The sequence below is a fragment of the Daphnia magna genome, linkage group LG3 (assembly GCF_020631705.1).
Source record: "Daphnia magna isolate NIES linkage group LG3, ASM2063170v1.1, whole genome shotgun sequence".
NCBI classification, from domain to species: domain Eukaryota; kingdom Metazoa; phylum Arthropoda; class Branchiopoda; order Diplostraca; family Daphniidae; genus Daphnia; species Daphnia magna.
Genome location: NC_059184.1, coordinates 1,202,956 through 1,222,252, shown reverse-complemented (window position 1 = coordinate 1,222,252; position 19,297 = coordinate 1,202,956). Strand labels below are relative to the sequence as shown.

General features: G+C 43.5%; 2 protein-coding genes across 10 annotated transcripts in view; both read left to right on the top strand.

Moving 5' to 3' along the window:
* The window catches only part of LOC116919110 (potassium voltage-gated channel subfamily H member 6), an 88,152-nt gene that overhangs the window by 64,651 nt on the left and 4,204 nt on the right, over positions 1-19,297 (top strand). For 8 of the 9 annotated variants that reach the window (XM_045171403.1, XM_045171398.1, XM_045171394.1 and 5 more), the window contains 3 exons: positions 18,427-18,670; positions 18,763-18,944; positions 19,072-19,229. In XM_045171403.1, coding sequence (XP_045027338.1) covers positions 18,427-18,670; positions 18,763-18,944; positions 19,072-19,229 — 584 coding nt within the window. The remainder of the gene's footprint in view (positions 1-18,426; positions 18,671-18,762; positions 18,945-19,071; positions 19,230-19,297) is intronic. The other variant, XM_045171395.1, reaches the window with a different exon arrangement.
* On the top strand, positions 4,912-12,834 carry LOC116919116 (uncharacterized serine-rich protein C215.13). Its single transcript, XM_032924996.2, has 2 exons — positions 4,912-10,684; positions 12,516-12,834. Exons 1-2 carry the CDS (start codon positions 10,320-10,322, stop codon positions 12,832-12,834), a joined length of 684 nt encoding a protein of 227 aa, XP_032780887.2. The 5' UTR covers positions 4,912-10,319.

Sequence of the window (19,297 nt, the reverse complement as noted above, 5' to 3'; positions counted from 1 at the left end):
AGGTGTGTCGTTTGGTTTATATCGTATGCTCGTATATCTCGTTGGTTTATATCGTATGCGAAAGCGTGACTCGAATGAAAGATACCCTTCGTTTAGACACGAACTTGATTTTCATCCTTTTTTTTTTTATTATCTTTGTTTCATTGAAACACTCGAATGTTCTTTAAATAGGTATCACAAAACAGCAGGGAACCCAACTTCCCTAGTTCATTTTACGTCTTTTTTGTTTTTCAATTTTCTCTTGTAGATTGCATTGCGTCGTTTCATCTTGCTTTGCCCGACTTTAATCCCATTTCCGCTCTCTTGATGAGCTCCATCTTAACCGATTGGTAATGTATTTGGGTTTACTGGGAAAACACAGCCAGCAATTTTTGGAAGGAAGCTTTGGTTTCCGAAATCATTTCATTGGAATATCTCAAAAATGGTCACGTCGTTTCCGAGTTAGTTTTATGGGTAGAATAGCGAGCAGGCGAACGGACGACATGGCTTCGTTGCTAAGCGATCTCCTAACGCCTCCTCAATTTGTATACCGCGTTTCTTTTTTTTCGGATTGAAGCGCACAGGAAAAGAGAATAAGCGAATGATTAGGCGACGAGGAAGTTCGTCAACTCTGGCCACCATCGAGATGTCGTTACATATGTAACCCTGTTGCTGCTCTTCCGCCTGAGACCTTTTGCGCTTGTCGACCTACACCCTTTGTTGTACTCGTCCTCGGTACTTCCGTCAACTCTCCACGTTTAGAACGTGCCAAGCTATCGGACTCGTGCGTTTTGGCTTGGGGGTTCGAGAACTCTGACATGGAGCATGCGCTTCGAAACCGCTAGAGCCAATGGTCTTCTCCCGCTGTAGAACGAGAGAGGCTGAAAGATGAAACGTGGAGCTGAAGAGAGAGCAGCCACCCCTACCGAAAAGAAAAGGGAGGGAAAAACGATGTGAACTTGTGACACGGCTGGCAGTTTGAATCCGAACTCGACGTTGTGAACGCGTTCACGTGACACGAATTCTTCTCGTTTGCTCCAGTCTTTCGTTTTCAAAGGGCCCAGTAATCTATGCTTTGTGGGTGATGTGTTCCAAAGCGGAAACGGAAATTACCTAAAGTGCCGTGTTTTGTTTTTTGTCGCCGTGCATTTTTATGTTGCGTGCTTAGATATCTTCTCCCCCCCCCCCCAGTAGTTACAGGTTGACGTCCAGGAACGATCCTGTTGTCCAATGGCCTAAAGCACTTGTTTTTTGCGATTGTTTAAGAAAGGCAGCAGAAAGCTTAGTCGATACTGTGCTAGACACAGAAAGAAAGAAAAACGCGTCTAATGTGACGGTAGAAGGTCAATATTTGCATACCGTTCCCCCACTATCCTTCGGCGTTCTCGTTCGTGTCAACGATGCCTGTGCTATTTCATTCCATTTAGGCAATTGTGGTGTTGGTTGAGGGAGTATAAACGATCCCGGGAGGGTGACCTAACAGAAAAGCAAAAGCCACGTCACCGAAATCATGTAGACGACAAAGTTCCTTGCTACTTCAACTCAGTCCGACTCTGATCTTTGTGTGCGCGAGTGGGGAAGTGTACTCCTTGCTGCACAACGCCGGTTCCTTTCTTTCCCATTTCCTTTGCAGCCAACAACAAGGAAGGCACCGAACAGTGGACGATACGTAACGCCAATCTCAACGGCTACTAGAAGAGTTTCGGGTTGAAAACTCGCACTGTATACATCCGAACGTTTGCGTCTTTGTTTGTTTGTTTTTCGGGGCCTCCTGGTGCCGTACACAGAATTGCTCTTCAGTATTTTTTCTCCGTCATTCGCATTTGATGGCTCGTCACGAATTCGACACACGGTGATCTCTCATAGTGGCGTTTCCATTAACTGGCAAGCGATTATTTGGCCAGAGGGCTTCTTTTTATATATATTCCTCTTCTGCTGCCTCTCGTTCTTGCCTATTTACCCAAGTAGAACGACGTATACGAGAACTGGTAAGAGCCATCGATTGAAAGGAGATCGATGGAGATAGATAGACATCAACAGAGACAGACTTGACAGACAGAACGACAGGAAACAGACATGAGCTGAGGTTGGTGTATCCACCGTCACTGCGTTGTGAGTAGTGGGAAGTTTTGCTGTGCAAAACAAGAAAAAAAAAACGAAAGTTGAGACATTCGATTTCGATTGGCCTCCTTTTTCTCTTTCATTGGTGTTTCGATGTTTATGATCGGCACCCTTTCGTTCCAAGTACATTGTAACAATCGACGTTCGTCATATTTAGCTCGGGCGTGTGTAAACAGCGGGACTACGTTATCTACTAGAAGGCGGCCGCTCGCAACTAATACCAGCAAATGCTGTAGACTATACCGCCGATCGATTGGATCGAGTCCTTGATGGGCTGCCCTTTTTGCTCTCTTTGGTTCGATTTACTTGATCCTTCCTCTGCTGAGAAGACTAAGCAAGTAGTGCAGATCGCCAGTGAAACTAGCGCCCATTGCCAACAGGGCAAGAGAAGCTGATGGGCGTGTTCGCTGATGACGGTTTCGCTGGACATCGTGACATTGCTACTGCACTGCAATCAACTGTACTAAAAAGAACGCCCTCTTATACTACAGTATTGGCTCAATGTAATTTTTCATTTAGACCACGCCGGATGTACGTTGCCAGCGCCTTCCGTGAGGGACTGTGGGCCAGGGTTTTCATCAGCGACAATTGTACGCCCATGCGATTGTGATTACTAGTCTCTCGTTGACCGTCGTTGATGTTGTTGCCAAGACAAATTCTTGCGCTCAAAATGCCGGAATTGTCTGATATTATCGTCGGGAAAGTGAACCTTTGAGTTGCGTTAGTCGTTTCAAGTGGAACAAAAGACAATTGCGGAAGACGTTAAACGTTATGCTGACGGAGCGAAAATGAACAATAACAATGGACACGAAGAGTTGGGTGGGGATAGAGGACCTGGTGTCCAAGATGGCTCCTCCACGTCCATCAAGCAGAGGTTCATCCAGCATTCGACGAGTCAGCAAAAAGTCATCAGGCCAACGACATCGGCGTTGAGCATGGCGCCGCAGACTCTCTCACCTATACGGTCCCTCGAAGGCCGACGGTACCGAGACATCCTCCGCCAAGAGAGCCTCTCGGTCAGTAAAGAGAATCTCAACGGCGTCCTCATATCCAGCAAGGTATCCACTCGATGGCTTGCGATAAAAAAAAAAAACAGTTAAACGAAATTAAGGGCGTCAGCGTCATGCTGCGATTTCTAGGTCGTTGCATTTTGATACAACTGAAGTTACTTCCCATTTTTCCATTTTCTTTTTGCAATTTATCTTTCGGATGATAAAAGTTTGAACGTTTTCTTTTTCTTTTTTTTTTTTTTTGTTATACTTTTTCAAGAACTTGCTCCAGGTCTAATGAAAATCGATGAGAAAAGATTTGGAGATCAATTGCTTTCTTTCTCTCTCTTGTTCTTTTTCTGGCCAAATGCTTTGCTTACTCTCGAAACGTTTCGTGCCTAAATGTGAACCTCCTAGAATGGCTTTCTACTATTCGCATGATGTTCGGCTTTGTAATGATCAGAAGGGAGGCCGTTAACGATCAAGATTTGTGTATAAGAAATGGGAAGGGCATTAAGACTGGTGGGGTGTCAAAGTCATTTATTAGTAGCAATTATGGACTACAGCAACCGCCACTGGGAAGCCGGTTTCGAAGCAGGATTTTCGAGCCAATTACATTATTTATTTTTTTTTTTTTCCTAGCGTTATCACGAAGTCACTGTGCCGACTGGCCTGTGAGGACGGCGTAAAGCCTGTACGACTTCCTTGACGGATGGAGCTCGAGCGTGCACGAAAACTTGCTAGTAGAGCTGGCTTTACAATCAAGACGAGAAAGTTAGAGGGGGTGGAAAAGAGGGGGGAGAGTCAGGGACTGAAAGAAGAATGGAGAAAAGAAAAATCAGAAGAAAAAAAAAGCATGCAGTCTAGTCGAAAAGTAATTGATGGTCGAACGACTGGGACGCTGTGTGCTCTGCATGCAACCCTGTTCCTGCGACCCTTGTCACTCACCCTATCGGGCCCAAAAGTTATCTTTGATCAAGAATGGGGTAAGCCTTTACTGCTTGGTGTGTCCTGCCTTGCTTTGCACGCTTGTCGGCTCCACTAGCTCCTGGCTTATTCGCTTTGTTTTTTGTTTTTTTTTGTTGAACGTCCTTTTTTTTTCTATCGGCTCTGTGTCTGTTACGCGTGAACAGTCGGCAAAGAGAAATCGACACGGGAAAAACAGATCAAAAGAGAGAGAAAGAAAAAAAGCAATAAAAAAAAGAAGAATCTGGATCGATTGTCGTTCAGTCCTTAGTTTATTTCAAACAAAACGAAAACGAAATCTATACTAAGCTAGTACTCACTATAAGAATCTATCAAGCCAATCTATTGGTTTGCACTGGGGGTGGGCCGAACGGCCACTTGTGTCTGGACGCAGTCAATGTAGCGCCGATGACATCGCAACAGCACTGATTGTTATTTGATTGATGCGATTGAACTTGCGGTTTTTGGTTACCTTTGGCGAAACGTCATCGCCTTGGTTTACAACGACAACCAGGAGTCGGATGATGGAAGTGATGACAGCGCACCGACGAGAAGCAAAAGTCAGCCGCTGGGTCGACGGAATAAGGACTACCGCCATCCGACGCATCGCTGGTCTCAGTTCAAGATTAGTTTCGACAACGACTCAGTGCGACTCGAGTCGGAGATGCACCCGCTGCAGTCGACCGGAGGCGGTGGTGGAGGTGAAAGAGCTGGCGGCTCATTGCCGACTGGACCCTCGGGCGCGCTAATGACAACATCTTCGTCCATATCGGCTGCCGGCGGAACAATGGCTCCGTCTGCACCTTCCACCGTTCCGCCGACCATTAAGATAATCGGAAAGGAGGTGAGTCGAACTCGTCGGACACGGACGGTTGCCACGACTGTACCAAGTCGGGCACAAAGAAAGTGTTTTTCTTTTTCCTCTTTTTGGCTATCGTTTTTGTCTCTCGTTCACGTCAACACGAAGAAAAGAAACTCGACTTTTTCTTGTTACTATTTGACGATGTTTTTCCTCTTCGTGTTTCTGAATGGCTCGTCAGCTGCTAGGCGCCACTAGGCTAAATATTTAAAAGAAAAAAAAAAGAAGAAAAAGAAAAAGAAAATAAATAAATAAATAAAATTTGTGTTTTGAACGGGGAAAAAATGCAAGTTTGACGTGAAAGACTGTTATTGGACTTCCCTGGCCACTGCCATCGTCCGGCAAAGGAATGTCAGACTGCCGCCTACGTGGCTAACCACAAAAGAAAAGCAATTGAATTATGGGAGACGAAGTGGTTGTGGTTTTTCTTGTCGCACGCAGCCTCTTTTGTTGTCGTTTCTTCTTTGCGGCCAAAAAGAAAGGCGAGAGAAAAAGAAAGCGGAACAGAATTTTAGCGGCCATTTTTTCCACAACATTTCCGCTATGTAAACATAAAAAAAAAGAAAGGGTCTTTTTGTTTGATTGTACTACCAAAATCGAACTTGTTTTTTTTTCTATACGACACTAAACGAAAAATGTTTACTGCCGAATGGGGATATTAGGAACGTGAACGAGTCCCAAACCAATCAAGGGCCGTAAAGTACCTCGAAATTGAAAGAGTGCAACGTTTGCAAATAGTTGGAAACGACTTTCTGGTTGATGAAACATTTGTTAATCGTGATTGTTTTGAAAACCACGAATGTGCTATCCCTATCCCTTATTTATCACTATATCGTCTATAACATTGATTCACTCGATTTCCTCTCTTTCTTCGCCGAAACATTGTTAGCGCCCGTGCAGAGATAGAGAGGATAGAGTAACACGTCGATCGTGCCACTGCGTGTGCGACATTCGCTTGTGTGGCCGGTCGTGCCGAGCTCGTTGCTTTGCGTTTTTACGACTATGACACTCGACAGTTTTGGCAACAATATCAGGCCAGCTGCATTTCCCACTTATCTTTCTCTTTTCTCGCCTTCTTTTCAAATTGCCTTCGTAATCAGTTTTTCGACTCTGTTCCGTCGAAAGACTTGAGTGGCGGTGAACAAGAGCGGACCGAAAGAAAAAGAACCTCTTTTAGTCGTAAAAGAAACTCTTTGTGCCATCTGACGATGTTTCGTGACATCTAAAAAGAACTTTGGTACTACGATTTGCTCTCAGCTGTTTTTTTTTTTTTTTTTCCTTTGTAAAACAAGAGAAACGAAGATCACTTGTGGGCGTTCCATCGAGAACTAGTTGGTTAGTGATTAGGTGCGTTGTTACCGTAAATGGTTTTGGATCAGCCTTCCATCCTCTGCCAAATAAGTCTGAATTCACACAAAGGCTTCAGTTAGTTCTTTTCACCATCGTTTTCGTTTTTCTATTAATTTTTCTGCCTTAGACATCAGTTATGCCTTTCGTTGCACATCTAGAAAAGAAAAAAAAAATGAGGAAGCTATCGATCTCTCCCACGTTGTAGATGATGTTGAAGGGGGAAAAAACGAAACTCCGTTGTTCGCCTTGGTGACTTGGCGACTGGTGAGGAAGGGCTGCCTCTGCGGCTGTTTCCGAGATTACTGAATGAAGGGGAAATAATATCCTGGCTCTCCTTGTTCTTCCTTTATACCATGGTAATATTTGCGTTTTTGTTTTTTGGTGCCGCTTCGAGAACAGGAACCTTGCCGCTCTTTTTGCGCCCGTGGAGATATTGCGCCTTCATTTTATTTTGCTTTTACGATTGACCTTTTGTGTGGTGGTGACAAAGCTGGAAACGCGTCACAGTGAGGAAGGCTGAGTCTATGCCAAGGAACTTGTTTTTCATTTCTCGATTCCTCCGCCCCTCATATCCACAACCTCTAACGGGCATAATCCAGTGACGAAACTGTCATAATCTTTCTCTCTCTGTCACTCCTCTTCCATTCCCGAAAAAAAACCTTTTAAAAGTTTAGCGCAAATAACAGCAGAATAGCATCCAACGTATGAAGGAATAATCAAATAGACCGTACCCGATGGGACCACGTCATCTTATGATTATATATTATATTTTATTTATTTTTTTCATATCAAAAGAATCTGTGTCAAAGGCTACATGCTTACTTTGATCTGTGTTGCATAAAGTTGTGTATGTCTTCGATACAAGCGGTGCAAGTTTGAATGGAGCACACAGTTCGCATAAGAGGTTTGGGAGAACTGTACAATAGAAATCAAAGAAAGTTAACACCTCTGGTGAAGAAGCAGTGAAGAACCACCCAACAGAGTCTGGCTAGAGACCCACTATTATATTGTGTTTCCTATTCCATGATTTGAAGGCAGCAAGAAAGGCGGATCGTTATTCTTCTTATATTGATGATGTGGGCCATTGTCAACTCTTTCATCATCATGCGCCCGTCGGTACGGTTATAAAGGTTGTCGTGACAACGCCATTGTGTCCCTTCCGGTCGTCTATATAAAAGTTGCCGAAGTTGGACGAATGGAAGGAAAAATAAAAAAAAATAACTCGTTGGCCGATTGAATCGTCCGCTTTCTATCCAATTCGTCTGTCTCGTTTCTAGCTCATCTTTTTCTTTATTTTGCTCGTTCTATTTTCTTTTTGTCCCTCCATCTATCATTTTTATTTATTTTCTTTCCCTTTCGGGATTATACGGATGTTAGTAAGAGTAGGTGCGGATCTGCAGCGTGGACTGCCATCGTAAATAAATCAAAAGAAATAGGCGAGCAGAGTGAACGAACAGTGGCGCGGGAACCAACCGCTGGGTCGTACTTTACACGTATTTTCAAAGCCTTCAAAACATTCTCAAATGTCGTTTACACAACGAATGGTATTCCATTTTGCAAATGTAACATATTAAATAGTCTGGGAGCCGCAACGTTGTCCTTTTCGGGACGCCAATTTCTTTAATGTGATTAAGTGTCTGGCTTTCTTTCTCTTGGCTGTTTCCATTGAAGGAGCTTGCATTTCGAGATGGGCAGGAACTTTTAAAACTTGTAAAACACTAAGCAATCAAGTTTTTGCCTCCAGGTTATAGTTGAAATCGTTTGACAACGGAGGGAGTACTGCTTGACTCTCATTTTGATTTGTTTTTCTTCAATTTTTAATTGAATGCCATACGTTTAGATTTCAATAACTCCTGCCAACCTACTTTTCATTTTATTGCTTATTCAAGATCAAAATCAACGATTTGATCGCAATCCTATTTGACTTGCGCTTCTTGAACTCAAACCTCCTCCAGTTGTTGATTGAAGAGATGATAAGAAATTCTTATTTCTGTCTTCCTACATATACCAGTAAATCTTCACTTGACCATTTCCACTCTTCTTTAATCCCGTATATTTAAATGCATAGCTTGTCCGATAACATCAATCCTATTTCTTTTTAAATCAGACTACAAATAAACATGCATTTAGCCCAAGAAAAAAGTAACACGCGGCTATCGATCTGGTTTCCATGTCAAACGCAACAGAGAGTATCGTCTCTTGTTAGAACGATCTCTCTCTGCGCTTCCTTATTTTCTTACAATCAGCCGACTACTGAACTAGTAACAAAGTAGGATGTGCCTTGCGTATTCTGGGCAATTGGATCCCAATGCGTGTGTCTTGTTTGTCCACCGTCATCCGCCGGATCTCTTCAGTGCCGTAAAAATGTCAACAACAGTCTAACCTTACACACACATGCTATTGCGGTTCTACATCGACACCAGAGTTCCAGTTCCCGCTATCATTTTCTTTTCGTTGGATTGAAGTGTCCGCAAACGGTGTGAGCACTCCGCTCGATTCTGCCCTCCGCCGTAATTCAATTAGATGTGAATCGTTTGGCATCTATACACCCGCGCTTGCGCCCACTTTCCTTTGCTTTCTTTTTTGTTTGTTTTTTTTTTTTTGCCATCCTAGCGGACTAGTTCGGTTAATTCCGCCGAATGCGGTGGCCCGTTCGGAGCAAAATTTTGGCGCGTTGCCGTAAATCATTTTATCCCTCGTCGCGAGTCCTCTTCCGCCGACCGACCGTGTATTAGCCGAAAATGCGCGCGTTAGAACGTTTCCGCATGACGACTCCATCATCACACGCTCGCTCCGCTTTTTCATGGAAGGATGAAAAAGTGAGAATTGGTAAGCGGAGCGGCAAAGCTTTGTGTTCCGGGCAATCATATTGAAATCGTGAGCGATGGAGACGAAGGAATAAATAGCTTTTGGGGCATATAAATGCACGAGGTAGACGACGAGCTCCGCAAAATCAAACAATCACCTTCCTTGCATTGATTATAGATTGGATGGGCCTGTCACTGCAGCCTTGCTGACTGGGACTTGGGACGAAAAAGAAAAATTTAAGCTTTACACAGCCATTCAGTCGATCGGTGGACTGTACTTTACATAATACGTCAGCCAACAACAACAAAAAGAAGAGCGACGAGGTTTATCTAGGAGGACTACATGTCACGAAGAGGAGAAGACTCACTGAACTGCAGTGCTGTAGCTTCACAATCCATTGGCTAATTATTTTTGCCTGGCCGGTTCCTCTACTTTTTTGTTGTTGTTTTCCTACTTTTCATGAGGGATGACAGAAGAAGTTGGGCAAAAAAAAAATCATAGCAGTGAGGTATGGGAGAGACGGGGGTGGGTTGGCACGGCCTTTGTAGCCAAACGAAAAAGATGCGCCAAGCAATGCCGAATTACACCGCCAATGGGCAAGCGACTAGGATCCATATCCCCTCCGTGCTACTACACAACATATTCCACAAACAGGGCGGGCCGGAAGGATCATGTAAGGCAATGTCTTTTGTGAAGCCGTTACGTTAGTTACTTTGCTTTTACTGGGTATAGTGGGTATACAGTGATTCCGCGTCGTGTCACTCCCATATTTTCGCCTGGCAAACTCGCTAAACCTTTCTTCCACTCTTATTATCCACCCGCTCTCCATTTTCACCTACTGTCCAACCCTCTTGCATGCTTTCATCCTCTTCTATTAAGGGCCACCTCGTCGAGACCCCGCCCGGCAAGCTAGAGACCGTTAGTAGTCTACTACTCTAGTAGAAGACTAGAAGTGAATTCTCTCTTTTTGTCGACTATGAAGCAAATACAGTCGCCATCGTATTGCCTTTCGCCGCAGCAAGGGCGTAACATTTCGTTTATCGTTTAATCCAATCAACGGCGAAAGAGACCCAACAATCAAAGTTACCTGGTTTGTTTTCGCTCGATTCGATTAACGTAATCGCGACACGCTTAGTGACAGTAATAAGAATTCTGTAGGTGTCGGTTTGCACGGATAGCGTTTTAATATCGACCGTTGTACTTGTGTACGTCGCGTTTAACGCTAGCGGCCGGTCGTGTTTGACACAATGCCGAAACATCGAGTGGTTCATCCTCTCCGCCGAACTTTGTCTCACCCAAGTTTGGCCAGCAGTATCAGTGACAGCGGATGGAATAACAGTGGGGGAGGGCTGAGCGAAAATGAAAGTGGGGGCGAACAAGCTGCGGACAATCGAAGCTCTGGCAGCCGTTGCTCCGCAACCCAACGTCGGGAGACCGTTGCATCCGTTCTGTCCGAAACTATCAGTAACGCCATATCCAACCGCACCCACAAGAGAAACCAATCGAATCCATCGACAATAGAATCGACTTGCAAATTGCCCGCCTTCGGTGTGATTCCAGCCGTTATCCTGTCGACTGAAAAGAGCGCTAGGAATAAGTCACCGCAGCCTCGGTTTGATTGAATGAATTTGTTTCTTTTCACGTTTGCACTGGTTATCGGATAAGAAATAAGTCAGGTACAGCCAAACGGCTGACATGTTCTTCATCGCATCGACCAAGGCAACTGAAACGGCTCAAGACACGCGCTTTGACTAGTGCAATGAAATCCCCGAGGATGTTAGCTTTCATTAAACTAATTGTTTGTTTGGTTCGTCTATAGTATACAGAGCTCAGCTGAAGCAGCTGAGCTCGTCCTTGGATCCTATACCATTCATTTTCATTTTCCATCAGGATCCTACCGGTAGTACTAACTCTATGTCGACCAGTATTTTTTTTTTTTTTTTCCTTTTTTTGCTCTGCATATCCGATAGTTTATGCCAGGAGTGATGGGAGTAGCAGAGCTCTTTCGCCGTATCTCGATGCAATTTCCCTCCCGTGGCTCAAGGCTTTTCTTCGTTAAAAAACATGGGAAGAGGAGGGATTTCTAACTTTTGCATCATCCGTTTCCCTTCCATTTTTCGCTCCGTCAAATCCTAACCATTAACTATTCGGGGAACGATTACGTTTGACATAAGGTGCGCAGGACTGGTTCAACTTTTTTGTTGTTGCTGTTATGACGTATTTCCCTCTCAATTTTTCAATGTTTGACTGTTCTACTTTTGCCTGATAATCAAACTTTGTCATTCGCATTTTAGTTTAAATATAATAAAATTTCCCGGTGCTAACGGAACGGCCATCTTCATCGCTAGACCCGCTACAACAGTTTGTGCATTTATTGCTATAATTGTTTTAAAAATCCCTGGAACGATAACTCACGTTTTGACGATTATGTGCTATACATACGCGATCTGTCAGGACATTCATCTGTAGCCAGGTTACCATGCCATAAGTCAGGCTCACTCAGTTATTAGCTAGTGTAACTGATTAGATTTTGGTTCGTAATCGATCTGTGTTCATTCGCTCCTAGGTCTCATATGTTACCGGAATGACGGTGTAGCATGTCAGTACCTAAAGGGCACTATTATATTCTATGCTTCATAGTCGTCATTCCGAAAAAGGGGAGTCAGAAGGGTTGAAGAGGGACTTGCACGCGTCATGAAAAAGTTTTTCCTGCATAATGTTTTCACGCACTTTATTCATCGGCACGGATGTTTTTTGATTTTACTCAGTAACTTGTCGAGTAGGTGAAAAATAACCGAGACAAGTGAATGTAAAAATGAAGTTTGCCCTTCGTCCGTTCATTATGCGTGCAGAAAAAAACGTTTCCATGTAATAGAAACCTTTTTTTTAATGCTCACTTATGCAAGTCCTTGTCACCACTGCTGACTAAGGATTTGACACGTCCTGTAACTTCTTGTCCCGATTGCTGGCTAAAACTGGCGAAGTACTGTGTATAAGTGGCGTTCGCTTAATTATTTTCTGTCGACATTGTTTATTGCCGGAACGGTAAGCTCAAGATTCTTGCACCATCGCGACGAACAGGCCTATTTGTATCGACAAAACGTGTCTGGGTCTTTGCGGGAACCTCATCCCTTCCGCTGCACCCAATGCACTAAGCAAAAGTAATAGACAAAAGATCCTGTATAGAGTTGATAGCCATCCAAAGCGTATAGTGCGTAGCAGTAAGCCTGGGAGCACGCGGACTTGACTGGCCCATTTATGACATGACAATTGAACCCCTCGAAACCGTCACACGATGCTATTGGCTTTCCGGTGTTCAGTGCACTGAATCTCAGTCTGGAATTGAATCTGATGACGTTGCCTGGGTCGTTAGCGATGATGTTTGTTGCCTATTGGCTTTAAAATCCTAGCAGAATGCATTGTTGTGTATGATGATGTGACAGGGCCGAAAGCCGTCCTGTTGCCTCAGCAACGACTACGTCGACGTCGTCTTCGTCGGGAGCCGTGGCTGCTGTTGGGAAGAGTTCATCAACGAGTCGCGCTGCTGCCAACGTGAACGGCCAGTTGCCTGGCAGTCGTGACAAGTCGCCATCGCGATCCAACCAATCTGCCGGCAACAATGGAGAGCCGGAAGAACCACACATCTCCTACATCGAATTACCCATTGATGTGGCTCGAGCCCGTTCGCCCGATATGAATTCTCTCTCTGATCGCAAAGAGTTTCATTTCCACGTTCCACTTCCGACTCAGGTAGAGAGTTAAGAAGCGCAACAAAACATGCAAATCGTATAACATTTTTCGGTATCCGAGTAAAAACGAAACATTCCGAAGCCTGGCAAGTGTGCAAACAAACAGAGAGCCAATCGACCGATCCTAAGAAGTCCTAAATAACCCCGTTGTGTGAAAGACCTCCCGATCGAAATTCACTTTTCCTTTTTCCCTTTTTTTTTTTTTTTTCACTATTCCGACCACGTAAACTGGAAAAGTGATTAGAAAAAAAAAAAAATAGAAGTGGCGCGTCGATTCATCGCGCCAACGTCTGTCAAGTGTCGCCCTTCTCTTCGATTTCGGTCCATCTTTCTGCTTTCCCTCTCGGGAGGAATGCAATCGTCCTCTCCGGTTGCAGCGTACCATCAAAACAATCGATATCTACGACAATCCTGCGCTGAACGCAGGATCCAGGACAACCACCATCAACCACTCTCTTCCATTTTTTCTTTCTTTTGTCTCCATTCGCCTGCGTATGACAATGCCTAAGCACCATGGTGTACACGACCCAGCCATCCATCGTCTGCGCTGGCCGGCAAATCGTAGACAGTGAAACTTTCCTCGAAAAGTAAAAAATAAAATAAAATAAAATAAAATAAAAAGAGGGAAAGCTTCGCATGTTTCTTCTCTCTTGCGTTTGTGCCATGACTTGCTTGCTGATCGATAAGGAATGCAATTACCGAAAGTCGGGACAACTTAGTTTGCCCAGTCATCGTCACTCTTGACCTTTTCCAACACGAGACACACACAGCGCACAGCGAACGCTAGGACGGAAAAAGGGCGGAGCACAACCAACGAGTTGCGGAGTAGCAGATGGGTTGCGAAAAATGGATGAGTGAATGGCATCAGAGAGGGCCAATTAGACGAAAGGGTTTTGATGATCTTTGACAATCTTTCTGACAGGATTTTTAAGGGAATGCGATAATGAAACTGTCGTTGGTAAAACAGTTTAGCTCATGTTAATGCATTATTATTATTATTATTCCTTGTTTCAGCAGCGTCAACGTAAACTTGCAGTACTGATATTTGCGTTCTTTTTTGTCGTGACTGCTAAACCCATTTCCAGGACATACTTTTCTTTTTTTTTTTTTGCGAATGTTTAGAGCTTTGTTTGGTTTCACTTGTCGTGTTTCTCGGACCCACTAGACCAGCTTTAAAGGGAAATACCGATAACAGGAAATGTAACAAACTGTTTTGCGTGGTTTTTATTTAACGCGCAGTAGCATTCTTTTCCTACTTCTGGTTTGTTGATTATGGTCTGATATGGCCAACACGACGCGTGACTTGTACGTTTTTTACTTCTTCGCGTTCCGTTTGAAAATGGAATAGTAAAAAAACAGGAAGGAAAACCCGTCGCTGAACAGACTGGTTCGCTGTTGTAAATGCGTCAGCTCTATAAGCGTAGTTTGGGACTCGTGTGAGACGATCTCGCTATCATCAGCCGCGTTTCGGACAGGCGTCAGCTGCGCTTCGTGTCAATCGTCATCCGCAATCAAGTGAGACACTACTCAAAAAAGGGTCTGGCTGCATTGGATATAAAAATATCGCATGCGACAGTCTTCGACGTAGAATAGTGACATTCCAGACGTTTGCCCAGCTAACCGATATTCTGCCAATAAAGAGAAAACTGAATGCTGAAGTAGATCTTCACTATTTACGATAGCCTGTACGTCTGTTATTTTAAAAAATTATATTAAAACAGATTGACGATATCAATCGTGCTCAAACGCACTTGAATCGAAAAGAAAATCAACTTGCTGGGCTCGCGCCTGAATGAGTGAGTCTACCTGTTGTAGACTACAAAAATCCCAAGCAGCAAAAGAAAAGTTTGTTTTGCTTCCTTACACCTCCTTTGCTTACCTTACCGAAACATTCTCAATCACCAACGTAGAAACAGGCTCAATCATTCAGTTCTTTTCATCGGGTAGTAGGTCCATCTTTCAAGCTACATGTATCTGTAATGCGTACCATGATGCATGATGGACGGATTTGTGATTTGGTCGTTATTGGCGAGGTCCAGAGCACATCAGCTGTATAATACTGCAGTACGCTGGCTACGTCGCAACTTGTGTACTTTACAAGCCGATCGATCGTGTCCTGTATTTCGATATGGCTGCATGTTGTTTATACTTTCACTAGTGGTCTCCGACGAAAGGAAGCATCGGGCCGAGAGGGTTCAAATTTCGAACCGTCATTTTATCTACCTAGTGCACGTAGGGGAATTCCACTGAATAGAAAATTGAACTGACAAAAACATGTAAAGACGTAGGGTTCTCGAGAAAGGACCCCCACTTACGACGGCTCCACGCGAACGAGTGTAGTGATCGATCTGATCAACTTGTACGGTACCTCTTATGATATCCTTAGCAGCAGCCTTCTTAAAGCAATCCCTGTTATACTTGTATCTCCATATCAATAGCGTAAGACGAGAAACAAGTGACTGGCAACTAACAAGACCCTTAAATCTACAAGACTTACGTTTGTCTTTCTCAATATCCCATCAGGCGAGTCTTAGTCGCGAGGCTTGATACTCAAGATAGCGAGAATTAATCCTTCCTAGCGTATTCATAGATTTCAACAAATCCTGAGAATATTTCGTGGAAAAAGCAAACAAAAAGAAAACATTCCTTTGCTGACGGTGTTGAAAGGCTTGATCAGCAGCTCCATGACGTTATTGATACTGTTTCATTTTTTTAATTATTTTCTTTTCTTTCCTTTAAAAAAAAAAAGAAGAAACGTTTTGAAAATGTGTCCGAAATAGACTACCGTCGTGTTGCTTTTTCTCTCACTTTCTTTCCCCAGTTTTCCCTCTCTCTCTCTCTCTCCGTAATGTTGTTCCAAAACCAGAGAATGGGTGCGCTATTGGACAGACAAAGTTAAAGACCTTCAAAAAGAAAGAAAACGAGACTCAGCGGTGCTGCAGCTCGTAAAGATGCAAGAATGGAAACGAGTGGAACAGCTTGCGATCATACTTGCGATCGACTAGTGTTCCACTGAGAGTGGCCAAAGCCGCTCAATTGATTTCCGCGCCATCCCTGTGTTTCTTTTTAATTTGAATTTTTCCTTTTTCGCGCGTCACGCCTCATCCGTTGCGGTCGTTTGTCCATTCCGTCCTCTTCTCCCTGTTGATGCCAATAAATTGAGGCACGGGGTCATGAAAGAGGTGGCAATCGCTTGTAGTTTGGCGACTAACCAAATGAAGAGGGAGATTTAGGAGTCGGGCCGAGTGGACTACCAGCCAAAATCGTCGATTGTGTCTAGCGAATCTGGTTTGAACCCTCTCGCTACAATTTCTGTATCGTCGTCTTTGTCGTTTGTTTCGTTGCCGGCGAATGTCCGGTCATCCTTTGAAGCAAATCATTGCAAAAACTAGCAGCAGCGACTGTCCGTCTTTGATGTTCTGCCACTCGCTGTAGGGATGACAGCTCCTGTATCATCTAGCGGTCGCTCGGGTATGGATTCCTTCCGGCCGATGCTTTCTAAAAGGATCGATCAGGTTAGAACTCTAGTGACCAGTAATTTAACTGCATCATTACGTATGATATACTCGCTCGACGTGGAAAACAGGAGTGCTGGTAAGGTGTAATCCTCCAACCTCTACCACCGAAAGCGCTATTCTCTGTTTTTCTGGCTTGTCTTCCAAGTCTTGTAATCATTCCAAACTGTTTTAGCTATTTAGGATGAAATGAGGAACCAAAATAGGCATCTCAGTTATTCTACATCAAAAGGACGTGATTCTTTTTGCAGGAAATCTGTATGTTGAGTTTGTAGTCTTGCCGGGGGGTGAATTTTCAATGATATTGTTGCTAGGATTGGATCCAACTAATCGCGCACCGTCTCTTTTCTTTTTCGGCAACGTGCAGAGTGCTTTGATCATCGGACCTTCGCTTGCCTGGATGCCACGAAGCGGGCTTCAGCTACTTTCTATATATTTGTGATGGAAAAGAAAACACGTCATCCATCAAAACAAATCCTTCACTCCAAGTCTGTTCTGTTCATCCCTCACCCTTTTTTTCGATTTTCCAGCGATGCCTTAGCTTGCGTTTGCCGTCGAGAAACCTTTTCAGATAGCGCTTGCGCAATTTGTTTGTTTTTTTTATTTTTCAATTCCATGCATTAGAAATTTATAAATAGCTTGGATGACGAAGTACTACGGTTGGACGTCATGCTGAGTTTTTTCGATCCAATCTCCTTTTATCGATCGCATTGACTTCCAAGACACGATTCGTGATGAAACGGTAGATAACTCAAGAATGTGAAAGTCTTATGGAAAGCCTAGCAATAATATTCAGTTTGAAAATGCTGAAGAAATATTGCTTTATTTTGGCCCTGATCTGAAAATAAGCCGCCATTGGAGTAGCCACGAAACTTTTTAATACTAGAAATCGAGAAAGAATGGCTGATACTTCGGCCGCTGGTCTCATTCTCATCAGAAGCGCTCTGGTCTCTTTTTGGAACTTGACTTTTCTTGTTTCTTCTCATTTCGTTTTTATGCCGCTTATGTATTAAGGTGTGACCCAATCCACTTGTGTTTATTGAAAGCCTCTCATCCGATTTATATCCTTTTTTTCATTCTTCAAGTTTTATGCTCCATGTTTTAGGAAGAACCAACTCAAGAAATCAATTCCTCCGTATATGAAGAGTGATAAAATTGTGGTATTCTTAAAAAAAAAAAAAAGGAAAAAGAAAGGAATGGCGGAGATATTTTTTACATTTTTTATGAAGAGTGTCTGTTGATAAAGTCGTGCAGAAGTCTTCTAGAAAGTCGTGACAAATGCAAACGTGATGAGATTCGGATCGTCATCCCCTCATGTTGCTTTTCTCACGCCTCTGAATTTCTTTCCACCACTAATTGGACGAGGACGCTTTCGTGCGATATCATTGGTGACTCCTGAGACAACGCATTTTCCTTAAATGGACCAATCCCAAAAGCTATACCTTGTAGCATTCACTGATGTCATAAACAATGACGCAAGCTTGTTACAAAAGTGGCACGTCATCAACTTTATCTTCAATCTACATTTCCAATTAGCAAATTTTTCGTATCTAACTTTATGTATAAGATGACAAGTAAAAGAGGAAACAGAATAACCCCATGATCCCCACGGTCTGTCTGGAATTTGAACCGGGTAAACATACGTAAGAGCTTGGGTAAATAGGCTTGTGGCTGTCTTTGTGATGGCATGTTCAATTTCTCAAGAACGACACAGTTCAAGTTACAAATATTACATGAAATAGAAGTACAGCAAAACATTCATTCTAATGCATGTCTGTAGAATTGCAACGAGAAACTTATCCGAGCAGAAATAGTTTGGTGAATTTGGAACCGATCGAGTGTCTTTTTCATTTGAGTCGATGTGGTAACTGATAACATTTGTTGGATAACGATACCTGGAGTGGAAAGAAAATTGCTTTTTTCTTTCTTTTTGTTTTATTGAAATCAACAAAGAAAAATGTGGTGCGGAAAATGCACCAATAATTTCCCTTTGAGATGCGGATAAAAGTGGGTTGAAAGAACAAGATTTAAAATGTTTTTGTTTTCATTTTTTTGTGCAAAATTTGGGAACATGTTGCCGTTGTGCGTAGGTTCTTTCGCTTGGCGCCGATGTGCTTCCCGAGTACAAACTGCAGTCGCCTCGCATCCACAAATGGACGATCCTGCACTACTCACCCTTCAAAGCCGTCTGGGACTGGATCGTGCTTTTGTTGGTTATTTACACGGCAATCTTTACGCCTTATGTCGCCGCTTTCCTCCTCAACGAGTACGATTTCAGCAGCAAGAAAAGCCAGCGGTACGGAGACGATCCGATCGTCATCATCGACCTGCTCGGTAAAAACAATTTTCGTGAAGGAATTGAAGTTTCCTCGCTCACTAGATGATTTAATTGATGTCCTTGATTGATTGCATTTCCTGTTTTGCAGTGGACGTCATGTTTATCATAGATATCCTCATCAATTTTCGGACGACGTTCGTCAACAACAACGATGAGGTAGTATCTCATCCGGGCAAAATTGCCGTCCATTATTTTCGTGGCTGGTTCCTGATTGACCTTGTGGCCGCCATTCCTTTCGATCTTCTCCTTTTTGGTTCCGACACCGATGAGGTATTACAACTTTTCAAACAACTGCGGTTTCATGAAACCTAGAATGTCCCAACCATTTTGTGTTGGCTTACACAAATCAAATGCGGTCCGACTAATCATTAACACTCGAATATTTCCTTTGTACAAGCAGACAACAACTCTCATTGGACTTCTGAAGACGGCCCGGTTGCTGCGGCTGGTCCGAGTAGCCAGAAAAATCGACCGTTATTCGGAATACGGTGCAGCCGTATTGTTGCTCTTGATGGCCACCTTTGCGCTTATCGCTCATTGGCTAGCCTGCATTTGGTAAGACCCATTGTTTCAGCGATGATGGCTACTTAGTTTTTTCTATTTCTTTTTCCTTTTCCCTGCGT

Excerpts from the sequence above, each read along its gene's own strand:
- LOC116919116 (XM_032924996.2), top strand. The coding sequence starts at position 10,320 with ATGCCGAAACATCGAGTGGTTCATCCTCTCCGCCGAACTTTGTCTCAC. Across the intron at positions 10,685-12,515 it reads AATAAGTCACCGCAGCCTCG|GGCCGAAAGCCGTCCTGTTG; the intron begins GTTTGATTGAAT and ends ATGATGTGACAG.